At 46.7% G+C, this 23,779-nt stretch overlaps 1 protein-coding gene across 1 annotated transcript; it reads right to left on the bottom strand.

The window, feature by feature from the left end:
• Positions 1 to 3,543: 3,543 nt before the first annotated feature.
• LOC138645700 (uncharacterized) lies at positions 3,544 to 23,041 on the bottom strand. Its single transcript, XM_069735175.1, has 10 exons — positions 22,896 to 23,041; positions 20,693 to 20,994; positions 18,126 to 18,398; positions 17,698 to 17,745; positions 8,683 to 8,721; positions 8,133 to 8,152; positions 7,262 to 7,312; positions 7,146 to 7,175; positions 5,855 to 5,881; positions 3,544 to 5,318 (listed from the first exon to the last, which is right to left on the bottom strand). The coding sequence occupies exons 2-10, from the start codon at positions 20,973 to 20,975 to the stop codon at positions 5,244 to 5,246; spliced, it is 846 nt and encodes a 281-aa protein (XP_069591276.1). The 5' UTR covers positions 20,976 to 20,994; positions 22,896 to 23,041; the 3' UTR covers positions 3,544 to 5,243.
• Positions 23,042 to 23,779: the final 738 nt, after the last annotated feature.

Here is a 23,779-nt window from a genome sequence, read left to right on the forward strand (position 1 = left end):
TCAGGGTCATTTGGATGTTTTGGGTTGTAATTATGATTTAAAAAGAGGAAACACAGTAGTTTGACAATAAATGGCTTCACCCAACCACTAACCATTGCTGTTATCATTCATATTCTCTGAAAAAGGCCAAGAAGCAAAAATTCTGTCGGGGTGTGTAAACTCTTGAGTACAACTGTAAGTATTTTGATTTGATGCATTTTCTTACTATTGCACCAACAGTTGTCTCCTTCTCACCCAGCATCTTACTTATGGCTTTGAGGTCCCATTCCAGCTATGTGCAGGTCTACAATCTTGTCCCTGACATCCTTATAAAGCTCTTTGGTTTTACCCATGCTGTAGAGGTTAGAGTCTGATTGATTAATTGAGTCTGTGGACAGGAGTCTTTTATAAAGGTGATGTAACAACTCTGCTGGCATCATGGCATGGCCTCTCATCTCTCACACTATCTTACCCACTGCTCCAGGCCATGATGTGGTTTCTGTTTCTTGCCAGCTCCATATTCTGTGTCTCTGCTCTCTGCATGCCTCATGGCTATGTGTATAGGGGGCCGGCGCCTGAACTCTCTGGTTCTTATCGGAATCAGGTGCACCTGTCTAATCTGTTCCTGACCAATTGCCAAGATGCCTCCTGTATATAGTGCAGCTCCACCCTGTGCTCTGGGCCTGTGCAATGTGTTAGCTCAGTTAGTGTTTAGCTGCTGAGTTTGCCTGGCCTTGCTCTGTGTTATTCCCTCTCTGGAGGCTTTTCTCTGTGCTATTGCCTTGATCTTGTTGTCCGCCCTCCAGGAGGCAGAATATCCTGGTCCCTGTGTCTTTGTTCTTGTTTCTTGTCTTGTTCCATTTCCTTGTCTGAACTTAGTCTTATCTCGGTCTCCTTGTCTGTGGCTTCCTTCCCTGCTGTGTCTTTCCTCGTGTTCTCAGTCTGCTTACACTCCGCACTCTTGCGGCTCTGCCTGCTCTGTACCTTTGTGGCTTTACCTCTGCTCCGCACTCCTGCGGTTCTGCTCTGTTCTACTCTGCTTATCTTCTGCTGCTGCAGTAATCTCTTGCTGCAGCTCCTCTCCACATTCCTTGTGGCTCCGCTCTGCTTAGATTCTGCAGAAATCTCTTGCTGCAGCTTCTCTCCTCATTCATTGCGGTTCTGCTCTGCTTAGCTTTTGTTGCTACGCTATCTCTTGCTGTTCTTCCGCTCCTATCTGCAGCCTTGCTCTTCTTTTCCTGTGTGAACAGGTCCCAACCTGTTCCTTCATTCTCCTTTCCTTCTGACTTTTTTCTGTACCTGCACCTCCAGTGTGAACAGGTCCCTACCTGTTCATTCATTCTACATATCCATACCTGCACCTCCTGTGTGAACAGGTCCCTACCTGTTCCTTCATACACCACACCAACCTGCCCTGTGTTCTCTGCCGTGCCTGCCAGCCCTGTGTTCTCTGCTGTGCCTGCCAGCCCTGTCTCTTTGCCGTTCCTGCCAGCCCTTTGTTCTCTGCCATGCCTGCCAGCCCTGTGTTCTCTGCCGTGTCTCTGCCAGCCCTGTGTCTCAACTGTGCCAGCCTACTCGTCTGAGTTTCAGCCGTGCTCTTCTGCCAGTCCTGCCTGATGCCTGCACCTGTCCTAGGGTTCCTGTTCTCCAAGTGGGATCAGCAGCCACAGCCAGACACCACCCTGGAGTAGCACCTGGCAGCTGCTTGCTGCACAAGCCTGTCCTCACCATCAGAGGCTCCAGTGAAGACCCAGGCAGCTGTCATAGTCACGCCCCTTCCAGGGTAGTCTGGTTTGTGGCACAGTGGGGCACAAACCCCCGAGCTCACGCCCACCAGTCAGGGCGTGAGCGTGACAGGTGACTTTGTAAGACAGCTGTCTTCAATGCAGGTGACGAGTTGGTTAGAAGCGTCTAACTGGTCTGTAGGAGCCAGAACTCTAAGGCCATGTTCACACAGTGCGTTTTTTACCGCGGAACCGCGGCGGTTTTGCCGCTGCGGTTCCGCAGCTGTTTTCCATGCAGGGTACAGTACACTGTACCCTATGGAAAACAGGACACACTGTGCACATGGTCCGGAAATTGTAAAAAAAAAGACGCGCTGAATAGCTCCCGGAAAAAAGAAGGAGCATGTCAATTCTTTTTCCGGAGCCGCAGCGGTTCTGCACCCATAGACCTCCATTGTGAGGTCCAAACCGCAGTAAAACCCGCAGATCAAAAATATATCTGCGGGTTTTACTGCGGTTTGATGTGCAGAACCGCTGCAGCAGGAAGTGCGGGGAGCGGGCGGAAGTGCGTGGGCGGAGTGTGGCTGCCCCCCCCGTGTTCCGATCCCGCCCCCCGTGCTCCGATGCCCCCCCCCAGTGCTCCGATGCCCCCCCCCCCAGTGCTCTGATGCCCCCCCCGTGCCCTAATCTCCCCCCCTTATACTCACCCGGCGTCCCGGTGTCCGTCCGGCCGTCTTCTCCCTGGGCGCCGCCATCTTGCAAAATGGCGGGCGCATGCGCAGTGCGCCCGCCGAATCTGCCGGCCGGCAGATTCGTTCCAAAGTGCATTTTGATCACTGAGATATAACCTATCTCAGTGATCAAAATAAAAAAATAGTAAATGACACCCCCCCCCCTTTGTCACCCCCATAGGTAGGGACAATAAAAAAAATAAAGAATTTTTTATTTTTTTTTTCACTAAGGTTAGAATAGGGGTAGGGGTAGGGTTAGGGGTAGGGTTAGGGGTAGGGTTAGGGTTAGGGGTAGGGTTAGGGTTAGGGGTAGGGTTAGGGGTAGGGGTAGGGTTAGGGGTAGGGTTAGGGGTAGGGTTAGGGTTAGGGGTAGGGTTAGGGGTAGGGTTAGGGGTAGGGGTAGGGTTAGGGTATTTTCAGCCATTTTAACCCTAAAAAAATTCCTAGAAAACACACAGACTCTGGCTAGAAAACTGCATAAAAAAACGCATCAAAAAACGCATCAAAAACGGACCAAAAAAGGACCAAAAAAAGGACCTGCGTTTTCTGCCAAGAGCTGCAGTTTTTTAAAAAACAGTCAGGAAAAAAAAAGGATGGAAATCCTGAACGTGTGAACATACCCTTAATGGTTGGTCGGGGATCAAATACTTATTTACACTGCAAAATGTAAATAAATGTATATAGTTTATACAATGTGATTTTCTGGATTTTATTTTTGATATTCTATCTCTCAATGTTAAAATTAATCTCCCCTTAAAATTATAGACTGTTCATGTCTTTGTCAGTGGGCAAATTCCCAAAATCAGCAAGGGATCAAATACTTATTTCCCCCACTGTATTATTACTGCATCACGATCGTGCATGCACACAGGCTGTGACTGGGTGATCACCGCTGGGTGTCAGCTGATTCTGACAGCTTCTGATTCTGACAGCTGACACCTGGCACTGGCACTAAGTGCCAAGAGTGGTCCCGCACCGTTCCCAGCGCTTTAACCCCCTAAATGCCACAATCAAGACTGCAGTAATCCACGCAAACACCCCCAGTGATCCCCCTCTCCCTCCCCACCCAGAAACATCCCATCTAACAATAATGAGGCAAACACAAAGAATTGATGGGTGAAGGTCGGTCACAGCTTTATTTATTTAATAGAAATATATAGCAATAAAAGGAAGCACTTGAAACTTAACAAAAAGACCAGTAGCGATATGCCCTGCAACATCTACAGGCAAGTCAGACTACGTAGTCACAATATTCCAGTGCTTCCTTCATTGAAAACAGCCATGTAGGATCGTGAGTAGTACTATACAGGACTCCGACAACCACCCATCAGGCACAAAGCTTGGTCTATCCTATATTGGAGACCCGACAAGAGAATAGCAGAACTGTCTAGGACAGGGACCTTTATAAACACTTAGGAGCCTTTACAGGTGTTTTTTGTTAATTATTCTAATTTACTGAGATAATGACTTTTGGGTTTTCATTGGCTGTAAGCCATAATCATCAACAGTAACAGAAATAAACTCGTGAAATAGATCACTCTGTGTGTAATGACTCTATAGAATATATGAGATTCACTTTTTGTATTGAAGAACTGAAGTTAATTCACTTTTTGATGATATTCTAATTTTGTGAGAAGCCCCTCTATAGATAAAAGTGTTACCCACTGCCGTGCTGCTGCCACCGACCCCAGGATAATGTATCAGACGTGAACAGTAGCCGGTGACGTCCATTACACAGCGAACATTTATTGCACAAAAACAAAACTATGTGAAAGATGATGAGATGTCACACATCTGCCTGTGACACAACAGTAGATAGTACAGCACAAAATGACATAAAGTAATAATCAGATCTCAAAAATATCGATCAAAACCAACATAGAAATACCTTAAACTTCTGAGAAAAAACTGCATCTAGTAATACAGCACCAGGTATGTGGTTCCTGGGCTTTACCCATATGTCATGGTGTATACTGTAGGTCCATAGTGTGTGGTGGCCTTTGGTTCTGATGGTGACACCCAAACCTTAATGGTGGCCACCTGCTCATCATAATGACCTGTTAGCACTGATCATGACCCCTAGGTTCGGATGGTGACCCAATGATGTTGATGATGACATTTGGTATAATTGATGAGTCTCTGATCTGATGATGAAGCTTTGGCAATGGTGTTGGCCTCCTAATATTGCTGATGATGACGAGTCTTTCGTTATAATAATGATCCCTCTTCAGTGATTATGATGATGAGTCTTCGGTGATAGTAATCACTCTTCGGTGATGGTGATGATGACTCTTCGGTGATAGTAATCACTCTTCGGTGATGGTGATGATGACTCTTCGGTGATAGTAATCACTCTTCGGTGATGGTGATGATGACTCTTCGGTGATAGTAATCACTCTTCGGTGATGGTGATGATGACTCTTCGGTGATAGTAATCACTCTTCGGTGATGGTGATGATGACTCTTCGGTGATAGTAATCACTCTTCGGTGATGGTGATGATGACTCTTCGGTGATAGTAATCACTCTTCGGTGATGGTGATGATGACTCTTCGGTGATAGTAATCACTCTTCGGTGATGGTGATGATGACTCTTCGGTGATAGTAATCACTCTTCGTTGATAGTGATGATGACTCTTCGGTGATAGTAATCACTCTTCGGTGATGGTGATGATGACTCTTCGGTGATAGCAATCACTCTTCAGTGATTGTGATGATGACTCTTCAGAGATAGTAATCACTCTTCGGTGATGGTGACTCTTTGGTTACAATGATGATGATGACTTCCGCACTTGCTGATTTCAGATTCTTCACAATGTCACGCTCAGGACGATAATCAGCACAACGAGTAACAAGAGGATGACACCCCCGATAATCCAGAGCACCTAAGAGACAAACACAATTACTGACACATTGTATCAGCCGTATGACAGCGCTCCACCATCCTGACCCTGCGATCAGATCTTCTCATCATGGCTTGTTCTCTAAGATTACATTCACGATGAATGTTCCCTCATTTTCCACTTTGTCCCTGTTCACATTGTCTGTTCGCTATTGAACACTGGAGTGGGATTAAATCTAGAGGAAACATTCCATTCTCTGAGGTTCCAGACGTGGATCCATAGGAGGAAAATCTCAGTTCTTGCTCCCAAAATAAAGTCTTAGATTGACGGGAGCAGATTATATTAGTAAGCCATTGTTTGGGCAAGAAATCTCTATGAAGTCACCCCCAGTCGGGAGATGACCTCCATATTATACAAGGTGAAGAGTCCCAGAGTAATGTCTGTGGGGTACCAGACGACTACAAGCCCCGATAATGACAAAAGAGAAGCTGCAGTGTACAGCAAGAAGGCCAAGGTCCTGTACTTATCTGAGTGCTTAGTGCAAGATGTGGCCAGTGCTCCGGATAGTCAGCAATTACCTTGTCCTTTCTCCAGCTTTTTTGGCCCTTTTAATATAAAGAAATAATCAAAGTCAGACATGAGGTAGAAGAGTTCACCACATCTCCAGTCATTAATGGTCCATATCTGGCAGACCCCCCATTGTACCGGTCTGACGCATTATATCAGTATATATATATATATATATATATATATATATATATATATATATATATATATATATATATAAACATAACTGTAATGGGTTTATTGTGAAAGAGAGGAGCCAGAAGACGGGGCATATGATTTCCACTTCTCCTGCGCTGACTGGAAGCACTTCACATTTATATTAAATGGTGCAGGTTTATTTTAGCAGTGCAGGGGTTAATCTGCTCAGGTGAGCTCCGGGAAGCTTTCCTGCATTAAGGCTCCCAGCTGTTCACTGTTAGCTCCTCCCATCTCCTATATTACCTTGGCCCTGGCTAACACTCATTGTCAGAGAAGCTTATGCTGCATGGCTGGAGGTTGGTGGTGGTTGTTATTGGAGAAGGCGTTTGATGGATTTATCTGTGACTGTTGCTAGGTTTTGAGTGTGTGATAATTCCCTTTCTTCTCCTACTTTAGTTAAACCCCATCCTCCACTCCCTGATGCATTCCTCTGTTATATGTGTGAGTATATTTGTATGCTTGGTTTATTTCGTTACCCCTGTCCTTATTATCTTGTTAGTCAGGTTGATGTACTACAGTACACTACTACTCCCCTCTTCCCTGGGTGGGGGAAAGGTACAGACTGAGGGCGGATGCAGGAGCTCTGACACGGTACGTGGCCCTGGCATCTTCACCATCAGAAGTAATTCGGGGAGCAGGGCGAGCTAGGGTGCCCCTAGCATTAGAGACAGGGAAGGAGCCCCGACAACGAAGTTATGACTAATAACTAAGCTATGCTGTGACAGATGTCACTAGTGCCATCTGACCTTTAATATGGTCAATTAGGTTCCTTCTCGTTTTTTTTTTAATTTTTGTTTTTTTTCCATCAAACCTCCTGATGACCCTACAAAGTCTAGAGAAAATAAGATTGCTGTCACTCCACCCTGTGAATCTTATTCAGCCCATTATTTGGGAGCTGTCAAGTTCCCCTTCCTATACCTAAAACTATGACTGGTCTGGAGGAGATAATACAATCCTGTCCACTCTTCCCTCATCATGGAAACTCAGATTTGAAGAACTAAATGGACAGATTGTAGAAGGATCCCATCATGACCCCCTAAGGGCCATTAGACCACCCTCTATTCTACATGACATGACCACATTTCTGGTTGGTGTAAAATTTACCTTTTCGTTATTGTCGTTGTGCTGGGAAATCTATAATAGAAAAAGATAAATCAATGTATGGAGATGTAGAGTGCTGCCCTGTGTAGAAGGCCCATCGCCCGTCAGGCCTAACTCACCGGTAAGCTGTCGGACGCGTTTCTGCCGTTGTTGTCACTGATGAGGTTTCTCTATAAAAAATAGGAAAGAACTAATTTTCAGCCACCGGAGGAATAGTAAAGATAGAGCCCCTCATGGTGCTGGATGAGCCGGGGATCTGTTCTCCCACCCAATCCCAACTCATGAACTTCAGGATGAATACAATGTGCAGACGAGAAGGATTTGTGGCCGACTGTCACTGCGAATTTCACCCATTGTCCGGGCAGTGACATAACATGAAGTCTCGGATAGGACACTAACTATCATGGGTCTGCAGTAGTAGTGGTCTTGTCATATGGGCCACAGGAACCTCCAAGCTCCAGGACCAGCTGCATCCCCGCTGCACCCATGATACTAGCGCTCCTGAGTCCGGGGCAGGAGAAACATACAGGGACGGATATAATAATCCTGTACAAGAAACAGGCATGGTGCCGCAATTTGTTCTTGTATATTAAGCCACACCTTCTCTCCCCTTAAGCCACACCCTCTTCCACAAAGCCACACCTTTTCTCATGAAGACACACTCCCAATCACAAAGTATTTCTTACAGTGCCACACCCTCTTCCACAAAGCCACACCCTCTTTTTCAAAATACCACACCCCATTCACAAGATCCACGCCCTTTCACATGGTGCCACACCCACTTGTAAAAAGCCACACCCTATTTCCAAATAAGGGGTTAACAGTATTATAAGCACATATATAGGCCTATAAAAAGTGGTGTCAATTTGCATCAAAAGGTTTGAACATTTGTTGCATTTTCCTCCAAAGTTGAGGCGTAAACAATAGCAAATTCTGAGTACGATATGGCGGCATTATTATCACTGCTATCAGAAACCCGGAGACTCGCACCTCTTCATCGTTCCTCAGATCTGAAATGTAAGATAAAGTCATCAGAATTCTAAGAACTGTTATTACCACTATTATTACTACTACTCCTATTATCTTCTGTTATTATTTCCTCCGGTCACACGATGATAAAACCCGTGGGCAGGACATGAACCGCATGCATTAATGTCCGGTGGTGACCGATAGGGGCTGGGAGGTTGGAGGGTGCAATTAGCCCAGGGTGATGTGAGAGGAGAGAAGAGGAGAGAAAAGGAGAGAAGAAGAGAGAAGAGGAGGTAGAGAAAAAAAGAAAGGAGAGAGGAGAGAAGAGGAGAGAAAAGGAGAGAAGAAGAGAGAAGAGGAGGTAGAGAAAAAAAGAAAGGAGAGAGGAGAGAAGAGGAGAGAAAAGAAGAGGAAAGGAGAGAAGAGAAGTAGAGAAGTAGAGAAGAGAAGGGTGATGGGTGGACGCCGCCCCGGGGACCCCAGGTACAGTGTCCTGCTGCCATAACCCCATGTCCATGGCCCTGGGGGCAGATAATGATACAGGACCCCTGGGGGGCTCTTCACTCCTCACCTGAGCCGGGTCGCTGGGACGATCGGACGCTGGTGTCATCTGATGGAGACAAGAGAGATCATAAGTTACAATGATAACAGTTCAGAGCAATGACAATGACGTAACCACCCGAGCATCACAATGAGCTCCGCACACCGCAGAGACATCGCCAGGAATAATCAGGACTTATGTAGGTGTCTTGTAGCACATGGACAACTTTTGGGGCATTTTTGTTCTGATTGCTTGTTCTTTTGTCTGTAAAGCATTTCTGGAATAGGGTATTCTTAACAAGTTTGCACAGTTTGTCTTTTTCAACCTCTGTGTATCACTGTACATAGCAGGCTGCAGAATGAGTTACCAGGGATCAGTCAGGCAGCTCGTCTGTAACACTTATCTCCCTTCTCCTGGACCATCTTCTACATCCTCTTTATATCACTGTACATAGCAGGCTGCAGAATGAGTGACCAGGAATCAGTCAGTCAGCTTGTTCTGTCTGTAACACTTATCTCCCTTCTCCTGGACCATCTTCTACATCCTCTATATATCACTGTACATAGCAGGCTGCAGAATGAGTGACCAGGGATCAGTCAGTCAGCTCGTTCTGTCTGTAACACTTATCTCCCTTCTCCTGGACCATCTTCTACATCCTCTATATATCACTGTACATAGCAGGCTGCAGAATGAGTGACCAGGAATCAGTCAGTCAGCTTGTTCTGTCTGTAATACTTATCTCCCTTTTCCTGGACCATCTGCTACATCCTCTATATATCACTGTACATAGCAGGCTGCAGAATGAGTGACCAGGTATCAGTCAGTCAGCTTGTTCTGTCTGTAACGCTTATCTCCCTTCTCCAGGAACATCTTCTAAATCCTCTGTATATCACCGTACATAGCAGGCTGCAGAATGAGTGACCAGGGATCAGTCAGTCAGCTCGTTCTGTCTGTAACGCTTATCTCCCTTCTCCTGGACTATCTTTTACATCCTCTATATATCATTGTACATAGCAGCCTGCAGAATGAGTGACCAGGGATCAGTCAGTCAGCTTGTTCTGTCTGTAATGCTTATCTCCCTTCTCCTGGAACATCTTCTACATCCTCTCTATATCTCTGTACATAGCAGACTGCAGAATGAGGGACCAGGGATCAGTCAGTCAGCTCGTTCTGTCTGTAGCGCTTATCTCCCTTCTCCTGGACTATCTTCTACATCCTCTATAGATCACTGTACATAGCAGGCTGCAGAATGAGTGACCAGGGATCAGTCAGTCAGCTCGCTCTGTCTGTAACGCTTATCTCCCTTCTCCTGGACCATCTTCTACATCCTCTGTGTATCACTGTACATAGCAGGCTGCAGAATGAGTGACCAGGGATCAGTCAGTCAGCTTGTTCTGTCTGTAACACTTATCTCCCTTCTCCTGGACCATCTTCTACATCCTCTATATATCTCTGTACATAGCAGGCTGCAGAATGAGTGGCCAGGGATCAGTCAGTCAGCTCGTTCAGTCTGTAACAATTATTTCCCTTCTCCTGGACCATCTTCTACATCCTCTATATATCATTGTACATAGCAGGCTGCAGAATGAGTGACCAGGGATCAGTCAGTCAGCTCGTTCAGTCTGTAACACTTATCTCCCTTCTCCTGGACCATCTTCTACATCCTCTATATATCACTGTACATAGCAGGCTGCAGAATGAGTGACCAGGGATCAGTCAGTCAGCTCGTTCAGTCTGTAACACTTATCTCCCATCTCCTGGAACATCTTCTACATCCTCTATATATCACTGTACATAGCAGGCTGCAGAATGAGTGGCCAGGGATCAGTCAGTCAGCTTGTTCTGTCTGTAACACTTATCTCCCTTCTCCTGGACCATCTTCTACATCCTCTATATATCACTGTACATAGCAGGCTGCAGAATGAGTGACCAGGGATCAGTCAGTCAGCTCGTTCAGTCTGTAACACTTATCTCCCATCTCCTGGAACATCTTCTACATCCTCTGTATATCACTGTACATAGCAGACTGCAGAACGAGTGACCAGGGATCAGTCAGCTTGTTCTGTCTGTAACGCTTATCTCCCTTCTCCTGGACCATCTTCTACATCCTCTATATATCACTGTACATAGCAGGCTGCAGAATGAGTGACCATTATGCAGATGACTACACAGCCCAAGTCATACAGAGAAAAATAAAGTCCTTCATAACTAGAAGATAATCTGGAGCGATCATTTACGAAATGGCGGAAATCACAGATGAATTTAAATACTTTTCCCCACATTTCTATTACTCAGATTCACACAATCCCCTAAAGCTGCTTCGTCTTCCTGCCGCACAGAGGACAAAGCTTCCTCCTCAGGTAAAACTATCTCAGAAAAAGAAATCTCAAGGGGAATAAAATTCAAGGGGTTTTTCCCACAAAGTTAGTTTTATTCAATAGATCTTGTAATAATAATAATTTTCACAATTAAATGTGATAAATAAAATCTTCCTGTGCTGAGATAATCTTATAACTGTGCCCCTGATGTTCTGTGTAATGGTCGTGTCCGAGTATACAGGAACATGGTCTGATCGTACCACTGCTCCTGGGCGGGGGAGGACACAAAAGAGAATATACAGACATTACATATAAGCAACATTTTATCTCAAAGAAAGAATCATCTGTGATCCCGGCTGTAATGTCTGTATACTCTCTTTTGTCCCCCCTGCCCAGGAGCAGTGGTACGATCAGACCATGTTCCTGTATACTCGGACACGACCATTACACAGAACATCAGGGGCACAGTTATAAGATTATCTCAGCACAGGAACATTTTATTTATCACATCTAATTGTGGAAATTATTGTTATTCCAACATCTATTGATTAAAATGAAATTTGTTCTTGGGACGACCCCTTTAGAAGTCCAGTCCCAGACGGCCGTCCCTCCTTCTATTATGTCCCATCCAGAGCTGAGCTTCTGTGGTATTTGATAACTTTATCCAATGAGATCTAATCTGGGAGATCCGTTCATGACCAGACTTTGGTTGCAGAAATCTCCATTGTTCCCAAAGAAGAGAAAGATCCTTCATTGTGCAGTAAGTATCTTCTGACCTGACCCCTGAATGCAGACGGGAAAGTTTTCAGAAGATATTGGCCCTAAGACATTTGCTCTCCATAGTAATTAGTGAAGATCAGTTGGATTTTGCTCCAAGCAGAGAAGGTAAAGACCACCCCATCTGTTATGTAGGCAATCCAGTGACACAGTGTGCCAGCAATCAGAGCACATACAGTGATCTGACAATAACCCAAAAACAATAGAACGAGCTCTGAGACGTGGAATCTCTGTAGACTGCAATACCTGATCTATCCTAAACACAACTAAAGGCAGCTGTGGATTGCGCCTGTCACTACCTATGCAACTCGGCACTGCCTGAGGAACTGACTAGCCTGAAGATAGAAAAACAAGCCTGACTTGCCTCAGAGAAATACCCCAAAGGAAAAGGCAGCCCCCCACATATAATGACTGTGAGTAAGATGAAAAGACAAACGTAGGGATGAAATAGATTCAGCAAAGTGAGGCCCGATATTCTAGACAGAGCGAGGATAGCAAAGAGAACTTTGCAGTCTACAAAAAAACCCTAAAGCAAAAAAACCACGCAAAGGGGGCAAAAAGACCCACCGTGCCGAACTAACGGCACGGCGGTACACCCTTTGCGTCTCAGAGCTTCCAGCAAAACGAAATGACAAGCTGGACAGAAAAAGTAGCAACAAAAGCAAAAAGCACTTATCTAAGCAGAGCAGCAGGCCACAGGAAAGATCCAGAAGCTCAGATCCAACACTGGAACATTGACAAGGAGCAAGGAAGACAGAATCAGGTGGAGTTAAATAACAAAGCAGCCAACGAGCTCACCAGAACACCTGAGGGAGGAAGCTCAGAAGCTGCAGTACCACTTGTGACCACAGGAGTGAATTCAGCCACAGAATTCACAACACCCATCATTCCCCAGAGTCCAATCCCCCTGCTACACCTGGGCAGTAAAGGCGCCGCACATGGTAGAGAAGGTAAAGACCACCCCATCATTCCCAAGAGTCCAATCCCCCTACTACACCTGGGCATGGATGCAGTAAAGGCGCTGCACATGGTAGAGAAGGTAAAGACCACCCCATCATTCCCCAGAGTCCAATCCCCCCTCCTACACCTGGGCATGGATGCAGTAAAGGCGCTGAACATGGTAGAGAAGGTAAAGACCACCCCATCATTCCCAAGAGTCCAATCCCCCCTCCTATACCTGGGCAGTTAAGGCGCTGCACATGGTAGAGAAGGTAAAGACCACCCCATCATTCCCCAGAGTCCAATCCCCCCTACTACACCTGGGCATGGATGCAGTAAAGGCGCTGAACATGGTAGAGAAGGTAAAGACCACCCCATCATTCCCAAGAGTCCAATCCCCCCTCCTACACCTGGGCAGTAAAGGCGCTGCACATGGTAGAGAAGGTAAAGACCACCCCATCATTCCCCAGAGTCCAATCCCCCCTACTACACCTGGGCATGGATGCAGTAAAGGCGCTGAACATGGTAGAGAAGGTAAAGACCACCCCATCATTCCCAAGAGTCCAATCCCCCTTCCTACACCTGGGCAGTAAAGGCGCTGCACATGGTAGAGAAGGTAAAGACCACCCCATCATTCCCCAGAGTCCAATCCCCCCTACTACACCTGGGCATGGATGCAGTAAAGGCGCTGAACATGGTAGAGAAGGTAAAGACCACCCCATCATTCCCAAGAGTCCAATCCCCCCTCCTACACCTGGGCAGTAAAGGCGCTGCACATGGTAGAGAAGGTAAAGACCACCGTGCGTCTGATCCATCATTCCCCAGAGTCCAATCCCCCCTCCTACACCTGGGCAGTAAAGGCGCTGCACATGGTAGAGAAGGTAAAGACCACCGTGCGTCTGATCCATCATTCCCCAGAGTCCAATCCCCCCTCCTACACCTGGGCAGTAAAGGCGCTGCACATGGTAGAGAAGGTAAAGACCACCGTGCCTCTGATCCATCATTCCCAGGAGTCTAATACCCCTCCTACACCTGGGCAGTAAAGGCGCTGCACATGGTAGAGAAGGTATAGACCACCGTGCGTCTGATCCATCATTCCCCAGAGTCCAATCCCCCCTCCTACACCTGGGCAGTAAAGGCGCTGCACATGGTAGAGAAGGTAAAGACCACCGTGCCTCTGATCCATCATTCCCAGGAGTCTAATACCCCTCCTACACCTGGGCAGTAAAGGCGCTGCACATGTTAGAGAAGGTAAAGACCACCGTGCGTCTGATCCATCATTCCCCAGAGTCCAATCCCCCCTCCTACACCTGGGCAGTAAAGGCGCTGCACATGGTAGAGAAGGTAAAGACCACCGTGCGTCTGATCCATCATTCCCAGGAGTCCAATACCCCTCCTACACCTGGGCAGTAAAGGCGCTGCACATGGTAGAGAAGGTAAAGACCACCGTGCGTCTGATCCATCATTCCCCAGAGTCCAATCCCCCCTCCTACACCTGGGCAGTAAAGGCGCTGCACATGGTAGAGAAGGTAAAGACCACCGTGCGTCTAATCCATCATTCCCCAGAGTCCAATCCCCCCTACTACATCTGAGCAGTAAAGGCGCTGCACATGGTAGAGAAGGTAAAGACCACCGTGCATCTGATCCATCATTCCCCAGAGTCCAATCCCTCCTCCTACACCTGGGCATGGATGCAGTAAAGGCGCTGCACATGGTAGAGTGGATCTACACAGGAAACATTTCATCTGTCCCAACAATCCATCTCCGCGGTGTTTACAATGTGTCATAAACTCTTAGCATCCAGGTTAATGATTGAACAGAAGCTCCGAGAAGACACAAGGATCCTGGGGTGAGGTTTGGCTGCCCTGACCACAAATCTGCAGCATACGCTGGTGCCTACTTCTTATGACCACCAATCCTAGAAACACCCTCCCAGCGGAGTGACGGCCATAGAAGTATAAGGGAAACGCTCAATCTTTAAGGAGACATGAGCCAACCTCAAATACTGACCATACGTTACCGATTAGAGGAGCAGCACGGATGGGGTTTGTGAACACAACGTTTCTTTATGGAAAGTAGCAGCACAGAAGCTCCCCATAAAATGTGCACAATGCACACAAAGTCAAGACGTCATGTGCCCATGGTCAGTCTTATAAATTAGGACAGATATGGGGCTTTCCCTCTACAGAAGGTGTCGATAAGGTCCACTCCGCACCCTGCAACCACAGCCGCCTTCCCCAGCGCTTCTGTCTATTTACCGTCCCCTGTTGCCCTGGGTGGGATTAGAACTCAGGACACCAGTGCTGCAAGGCTGCTGTGCTAACCACTGCGCCACCGTGCTGCCCATTCTTTTACTGGTTATATATAGTATTATTGGTTCGCATGCTCTATGAATATCATTCTTATGCCGAGATTCTATCACCTTACCATGGATACTACTTGATTTGATGTCGTATGATTCTCTGGACCTGGTTCTGTACTTAATATGTGTTGTTGGTCTCCGGAAATATGGCCGCTGATGGAACGCATGCGCACTGTAATCTACCTGACACTGTGCGTTCTCTGGTTAGCGTCAATTAAACAGGCGGCGTGCGTGGTTATTGGTGCCATTGAGTGTTATGTAACCCACATGCGCGCTGTGTGATGACGCTGATGGAGTGCACCTTTTCATGTGTAGGGTGTCACGGGCGCATGCGCCAACTATATTGCTCTATAACTAGTGCGGCAATGACAGGACTTTGTTATCAATTCCCCTTTGAGAAAGCGATTACGCGAAACGTGCGTCGGGGCCGTGGGAAGATCTCTCTGTAGTCCGGACTAATTATGGGTGAGCATGTACTTTGCCTTATTAATATGTGATGTTACTGGGTGCCTCATATAAGGTAATACTATAGGATAATACTGTGCAATATACATTTAGCACCTGGATATGATTAGTTACATCTAAACACTTCAATTTGCTCACCCTGGTCATACAGTGGACTTGTGTCCTATCCTCAGTGTAACGCTTGTTTTCTCAAAGTACATTATCGATTTATGGGAGAGCCAAATCATTGAATTATGCTCTCGGCCGTTGATATAAGAACGTGTTTTTTGACTATTGCGTTTGCTTACATTTCTTCCATCGGAGCGGCGAGCACCTTTCTCATGTTACGTTCAGTCTTATGCCACGTTTGGTAACTGCTTAATTGTTCATAAACCCTGCAGTGGTGAAAAGAAGGGACCTGCTCGATCCGCTCTCTATACTTAGAGTAAAAGACGCCAGTGGTGGAGCCACAGCGAGAACATCGGCTGTATCAACAATGAAGTCACTGCCGCAAAATGACCACAAGTGTTTTCCAGAAGTGGCTTTGTGTAGGAAGCTGTGTGGGAGCGCCATTGTCTGATGCACGCCGTGTGCACAGAGCCACATTTCCCTCTGATTGGTCCACACCTTCCATAAAGTTTCTGAGCACTAACATCTCCACTGACCTAAAGGAATTACACAAAAATCATGTTCCACCAGAACTAAACCATAGAGCTCCTTAATCTCAAGCTGGTCCGTCCCTTACATCTTGGCTCTACAGGAAAATCCTCATAAAAAGTATAATTTGGCCTAAAATGACTTCGCTCCTACAAGCTCTCCCAAATACTCTACTACAAACTGTCATCTGTTTTTCAGTAAACTCATCTCTGGCTTTTTGTGGGGCCACAACAATCCTAGACATTGATTGTCACACCCTGAAGGTGAACCTGACCTCACAGCCCCACTACAATCTCAATAAGCAATCCACCTTCGAGGAATATCAGACTGGATCCAGCGATGTGCTCCAAAACCTGGATCCACATGGAAGGAACCACAGTGATGAGCAAAAGGGTAACAATGTTGTGACCTTCTGCCTCTCAGGCTCCATATCTCACCATCCACTACTGCTGTGAACGTGAGACCACCATCATCTTATAGACGATCATCTTTTCTATCTCAGACATAAATTTCACTTGCAACTCTTTAGCATATGATTAGTTATGCATCGTAGGGTCAAAGGATTTTTTAAAACCTCCTCTATGTCTTGAAGAAATATATAAAGTCCTCACGTGACGTCCTTCAGTAGGAAACACATTCCAGGAAAATGAACAATTACTGTACGCAGTACACTCCTAAGCTATAGTTTTACTAAGTCCTAGTTCGGTCACGATGCAACTACTGTCTAATAGCAGAAAGTCTTGTCACCCCACCTCATCCCCTCCATTTACCCCCATTACCTTCTCCCTCTTATCCTTCTCTCCCCTATTCCTTATTATATACAGCTTGAAACCCTTTAATCTTTATGTGCTAATAGAAGGCAGGAGATCGGTTTTGTTCCATTGTTTATCAACGAAAGAGCAATAGACCAACCACCTGGTAACACATTTAGTTTTCTGCCGTTCTGAGCTCCATACTGGATGTAGAACATGGTTCATGATAGTTGAGATGAGTGTTATAATCCGGAGGTCACACACTGACAGTAACACATTCTGCAGTCTGCTATGTGCTATGATACATAGAGGATGTAGAAGAAAAAATGGCCATGAAGTGTAATGGAACCTTACCCGAAAAATGAATATCTAAATAAAATAATGTAATAAGTCGTCATCCCATAAGGTAAAACCATCTGCTCAATGTTGTGAAAGCATCAAATCTACATCTATTTTACTATCAATGGTCACTTTGGTGTCATGGAGGAGCAATGACTGACTGCAACACTACCCTCACTAATAGAAGGAGATAACGTAAAGGAGGTGGAGACATGGTCAGGAATATTATCAGGGTGCGATACCTCAATGTCGTGTTCACCCAGAAAAAGTAAAAGGTCATACAGGTGTTTAATAAGCAGGTCACATCAGGAGAGCGGACAGATCATCTCACTTTTCCATCTTTTTGAGTGGCTCCGATGCACAAACCATTCATGTAGGAAGAGAACATGAGATGGATTGTAAATCTGAAGATCCCTATATCACACCGCACCTTCTGGTTGTATCATCAGCGCCTTACCGGGAGACCTGAAGCCACTGGTAGAAGTCACCACTGATGGGACTCGTCCTGAAATAGAAAACACTCGTGAGAAGAGTCTAGAGGTCGTAGTCAATCTTTGGCAGAATCTCTGCTCCTCATCATGTCTCGTAGGGTTTACCTGTTCTCCTGCCGACATATGAGGACTCAGACGAGGTTATTCTGATCACTATAAAAATATAAGTCTTCCCCCGGTGCGGCCCACATCAGTGTGCTGATCAGTGATAGAGACCACCGGCCGGAGCGATGCTGACACTGACATGTCCATGCTACATATATACGACCCCGTATTATTCATCTCTATGGTCTGACTACCACTGAGAATCACTGTTCAGCTCCCCTCCGCTGTATAAAATGTGGTCAGTGAGAACATTTGGCCACTTTACCCCTCCTGGCCCCGTGGCTGGTACCTGTGTTTCTGTATGGAGCATTGTTGATGATGTCCTTCAGTTTAAGCAGCTTGTGATACAAGGAGCTGTAGGCGTCGTGCAACTGGACAGAGATCGGTGATTCGCTAAAGATTGGATCGGGACCCATCAGACTGGCCGATTCCTTCTCCTGCTCACTGATGAGGATCAGTTCTGTGGCGTAGGAGTCCAGCCGCTGCTCCTCTAATATCCGCCTCCTGTTACTGTCACCGCTGTCCTCCACATCATCCACCAGCACAACCACATTACTTGTCCCTGAGCGGAGACAGAAGATACTGTAATATCTCATCAATATTCAATAGAAAACGCAGTGTGCCGCATTCACAAACACCAGCCCGGGTGTCAGAACCCCACATATACCGGCCCTGGTGTCAGATACCACAAACACTGGCCCAGAAGTCAGACCCCACAAATACCGACCCTGGTGTCAGATACCACAAACACTGGCCCAGAAGTCAGACCCCACAAATACCGACCCTGGTGTCAGATACCACAAACACCGACCCTGGTGTCAGATACCACAAACACCGTCCCGGAAGTCAGACCCCACAAACACCGGCCCGGGTGTCAGAACCCCACATATACCGGCCCTGGTGTCAGATACCACAAATACCGGCCCTGGTGTAAGATACCACAAACACCGTCCCGGAAGTCAGACCCCACAAACACCGGCCCTGGTGTCAGATACCACAAACACCGGCCCGGAAGTCAGACCCCACAAACACCGGCCCGGGTGTCAGATACCACAAACACCGGCCCGGAAGTCAGACCCCACAAATACCGGCCCTGGTGTCAGATACCACAAACACCGTCCCGGATGTCAGATCCTACATACACCGGCCCGGAAGTCAGATACCACAAACACCGTCCCGGATGTCAGATCCTACATACACCGGCCCGCATGTCAGATACCACAAACACCGGCCCGGATGTCAGAACCCCACATATACCGGCCCTGGTGTCAGATCCTACATACACCGGCCCGGATGTCAGATCCTACATACACCGGCCTGGATGTCAGATCCTACATACACCGGCCCGGATGTCAGATCCTACATACACCGTCCCGGATGTCAGATCCTACATACACCGGCCCGGATGTCAGAACCCCACATATACTGGCCCGGAAGTCAGATACCACAAACACCGGCCCGGATGTCAGATACCACAAACACCGTCCCGGATGTCAGATCTTACATACACCGGCCCGGAAGTCAGACCCCACATATACTGGCCCGGAAGTCAGATACCACAAACACCGGCCCGCATGTCAGATACCACAAACACCAGCCCGGATGTCAGACCCCACATATACCGGCCCTGGTGTCAGATACCACAAACACCGGCCCGGATGTCAGATCCTACATACACCGTCCCGGATGTCAGATACCACAAACACCAGCCCGGATGTCAGAACCCCACATATACTGGCCCAGAAGTCAGATACCACAAACACCGGCCCGGATGTCAGATACCACAAACACCGTCCCGGATGTCAGATCTTACATACACCGGCCCAGAAGTCAGACCCCACATATACTGGCCCGGAAGTCAGATACCATAAACACCGGCCCGCATGTCAGATACCACAAACACCAGCCCGGATGTCAGAACCCCACATATACTGGCCCGGATGTCAGATACCACAAACACCAGCCCGGATGTCAGAACCCCACATATACTGGCCCGGATGTCAGACACCACAAACACCGGCCCGCATGTCAGATACCACAAACACCAGCCTGGATGTCAGAACCCCACATATACTGGCCCGGATGTCAGACACCACAAACACCGGCCCGGATGTCAGACACCACAAACACCGGCCCGGATGTCAGATACCACAAACACCGGCCCGGATGTCAGATACCACAAACACCGGCCCGGATGTCAGATCCCACATACACCAGCCCGGGTGTCAGAACCCCACATATACCGGCCCGGATGTCAGATACCACAAACACCGGCCCGGATGTCAGACCTCACAAACACCGGCCCGGATGTCAGACCTCACAAACACCGACCCGGATGTCAGACCTCACAAACACCGGCCCGGATGTCAGACCTCACAAACATCGGCCCGGATGTCAGACCTCACAAACACCGTCCCGGATGTCAGACCCCACAAACACCGACCCAGATGTCAGATCCCACATACACCAGCCCGGAAGTCAGACCCCACAAATACCGACCCTGGTGTCAGATACCACAAACACCGTTCCGGATGTCATAAATCCCTGTGTGGAAGATTCAATTACTATGATTTTTGTAGTCATTATCTGAGCATAGCTTTATCTGTGCTATTCCTATTGATATATTCTGTTATTGGCTCATTACATATTACGTTATCTTATTCAGAAGGACCTCCTGGTCACTAATCTTCTGTCCTCACACTGTGACTGTGGATGACAGTTGCATCTGTGGTTGTCTTCGTGCTACACAGCTCTGCCGTGCTCTGACCAAGGTGGGGAACAGTGGGCCCAGTTACCACAGAAGCCATCTCTTTCATGGAGATCAGTTATGTGTTATATGAACTTTTGTCTCCTTACCAAAGTGATCTGACAGATCCTTCAGCTCCTCATCATACAGAGAATCGGTCACATTTGCAATATTTAGGCGCCCTCTCTTCTTGGTGTGGTACAAAATGGCAAAAGAGTTCTGAGACAGGCCGAAGATGAAGTTTTCACCACTGTTGGAAATATATATAGGATTGACCTTCCCCACCAAGCTCTGAAACATTGCGTAGAAGGAGAGCAGGTTAAACAGCCACTTGTAATTGGCATCTCCATCTCTGGAGAAGATCCCGACCTTGTGATTTTGATTTTTAGTCATTATATTTGCAGTACCGTTCCTGGGGAGAAATCATAGGAAACATTTCATGTTACTGGTGTGTTGGAATCATGGAGGAGCTAATATCAGTATAACGTGACCATCCTCAGTTCATGTTAGTCCCATATTTCCTCTCTATGGCTGATGTGAATCTATCTGCAGGTATTACGGCATGTTCAAAATGAAACCAGCCTAAAGTTCACGGAGGTCCTAGGTCCCCCTTGTGATTTGGGTGGGTGAACACCTATACTAGACGGCGTGTCCTGAACTGATGTTGGAGCACCATTTTCATATTTACTATGGAGGTTCTCCACTCTACAATCCCTGAATTCAGCCGGACATAGTCATGACTTATACAAGATCACAAAAAACATGTGCTAGACGGTGACTGCAACACCAGATACTGTATAACCACAGACAAGGGAGGCGATATTAGATATGGCAGCCAGCCAGAGATGGGGCATCAATAAAACAGAACACAGATCTGGAATCATTGCTGACAATTGTATAAAGTGAAATCGGCATCTCTTCCAGTTATCGTCTCTAGATTAACGACGGAACTTCTCATAGAAAACTGCATGAAATAGTTTATACCAAGGGGTATTCTCAGGGTAATGATGCTTGAATTTCATCGCTGTTATCCATGTGTCATTACCCTGAAAAACCTCCTATGATGAAACATCTTCTACGTGTCTCCTGATGAACCAGCATCAAAATGGGAAAACGCGTTGAATTCCCACACTCTACAGACCCTTACTCTACAGACCCCCACTCTACAGAGGAGATCTTCACTCTACAGAGGAGATCCCCACTCAACAGAAGAGACCCTCACTCAACAGAGGAGATCCTCACTCAACAGTAGAGACCCTCACTCAACAGAGGAGATCCTCACTCTACAATGGAGAACCTCACTCAACAGAGGAGATCCTCACTCAACAGAGGAGATCCTCACTCTACAGTGGAGAACCTCACTCAACAGAGGAGATCCCCACTCAACAGAGAAGACCCTCACTTAACAGAGGAGATTCTCACTCTACATTGGAGACCCTCACTCAACAGAGGAGATCCTCACTGTACATTGGAGACCCTCACTCAACAGAGGAGATCCCCACTCAACAGAGAAGACCTTCACTTAACAGAGGAGATTCTCACTCTACAGTGGAGATCCTCACTCAACAGAGGAGATCCCCACTCAACAGAGAAGACCCTCACTCTGCAGATGAGACCCTCACTCTAGAGAGGAGAATATCACTAATTTTCAATTGATTGTAGTCCTACAGATTCTTCCATCATTTTACAGTGCAGACCATCTCTCTCGTCAGTGCAGACCATCTCTTCAAACAACTGACAATTTCTTTACTTATTAATCTTTGGTCCTACAGATGATACAGATATTATACATCATTCTACACACAAATCCACCACACAATGGAGGAGACCATCATGCTACAGCGGAGACCGTAGTCTCCATAGTCAATATATGACTTTGACTGGATCACTTCCACGTTCAGCCAGCACCTATCTAACTTGAGTGCACACAATTTTCTCTATAACAGTGGAGACCATGGCTTTACAAGTATCTGTGGTCTTACAGAATATACCTTAATTCTATAACGAAGACCATCAGTCTTTAGAGGAGACCATTGCTTTGCTGGAAGACCTTGTTCTACATATTATTGTGTCATTCTACAGCCAAGACCATAAGTGTATGGAACAAAGACCATCTCTTTACAGAGGACATCATTGCTTTACACGTCAGCTTGTTGTTCTCTAGATTATTCCATTACTCTATAGAGGAGACAACTTTAGACCTTTTGTCTACAGGTGAGACATCTTCTCTATAGTTCTCACCATTCACTATTATCAGTTGTCTGCTTGTAACCCCCAAAAGACCCCAGTCCTTATCGTCTTCATTACATGTACCTGTGTAGCCCGGTTTCTGTGCATCTGTAGAGACTTCAGAGCTCTGATCTTTGATCTCGTTGTACCAGGAAGAAAGCGTAGAAACGGCTGCAATCATGGTGTAGGGTGTGGTGTGTGAGATTATTGCTGGAAGGTCGCAGTTTCTGTTTTATTGGACTCTATGCAAATTTGGTCTTTTGCCAACCATAACCGACTGAAGAAGGAAATGTAGTGAGATAGACATAGCAGTGTGAACCTGCCCAAAAGACTGACGGCAGAGACCAAGCCTGGACTCAGAAGATTCCCACATATTGTTATATCCACAGACAGAATCAATGACAGAATGTGAATAGAACCATAAAAGTGGAGGTGAGAGCTGACTAATACAGGAAGGCCCCCGGCCATGTCAGAGTCAACCTGATGAAGTCACAATTATATAATGTAGTCACTATAGATGAAACATAGCAGCTCCAGCCCAGTAGAGGCTAAGACGGGTGAAATCCTGAAAACTCTGAAAATAATATATATCCACAATGTATTTGTGCTGGTGACTATGATGAGACAAGGAGTGTAAAAGATGGCAGATGTTGTGTGACCAACGATATAAGGACTAAAGAGACCCGACGACAATGTTCCGCAGTGAATAAACTGCACCACGCAATGACCACCGACCAACTGACCTAACGAGGAGTCTCGGAGTCCCGGTGTGCAGGTGTCAGATGTTGGCAGATTTCAAGCAATGGTTGTGCTGGTGAGTGGTCCAAAATCCTCAGTTATACAATGGCTGATAATTCGAGCCGGACATAATAAATTTGGAAAAGCATCTACCGATAGCAACTCCACCACCGTACACCAGACTACTACCCACGATTATTGGTGGTGATCTGTCAGCAAGTGGCACTTAG

Source organism: Ranitomeya imitator, chromosome 7 (genome assembly GCF_032444005.1).
Source record: "Ranitomeya imitator isolate aRanImi1 chromosome 7, aRanImi1.pri, whole genome shotgun sequence".
Lineage (NCBI taxonomy): Eukaryota > Metazoa > Chordata > Amphibia > Anura > Dendrobatidae > Ranitomeya > Ranitomeya imitator.

Coding starts and splice junctions, on each gene's coding strand:
- LOC138645700 (XM_069735175.1), bottom strand. CDS start 20,975: ATGACTAAAAATCAAAATCACAAGGTCGGGATCTTCTCCAGAGATGGA. Junction 18,399..20,692: donor GGATCTGTCAGATCACTTTG/GTAAGGAGACAA, acceptor GTCTCCGCTCAG/GGACAAGTAATGTGGTTGTG. Junction 17,746..18,125: donor TGCTCCATACAGAAACACAG/GTACCAGCCACG, acceptor TTTCTATTTCAG/GACGAGTCCCATCAGTGGTG.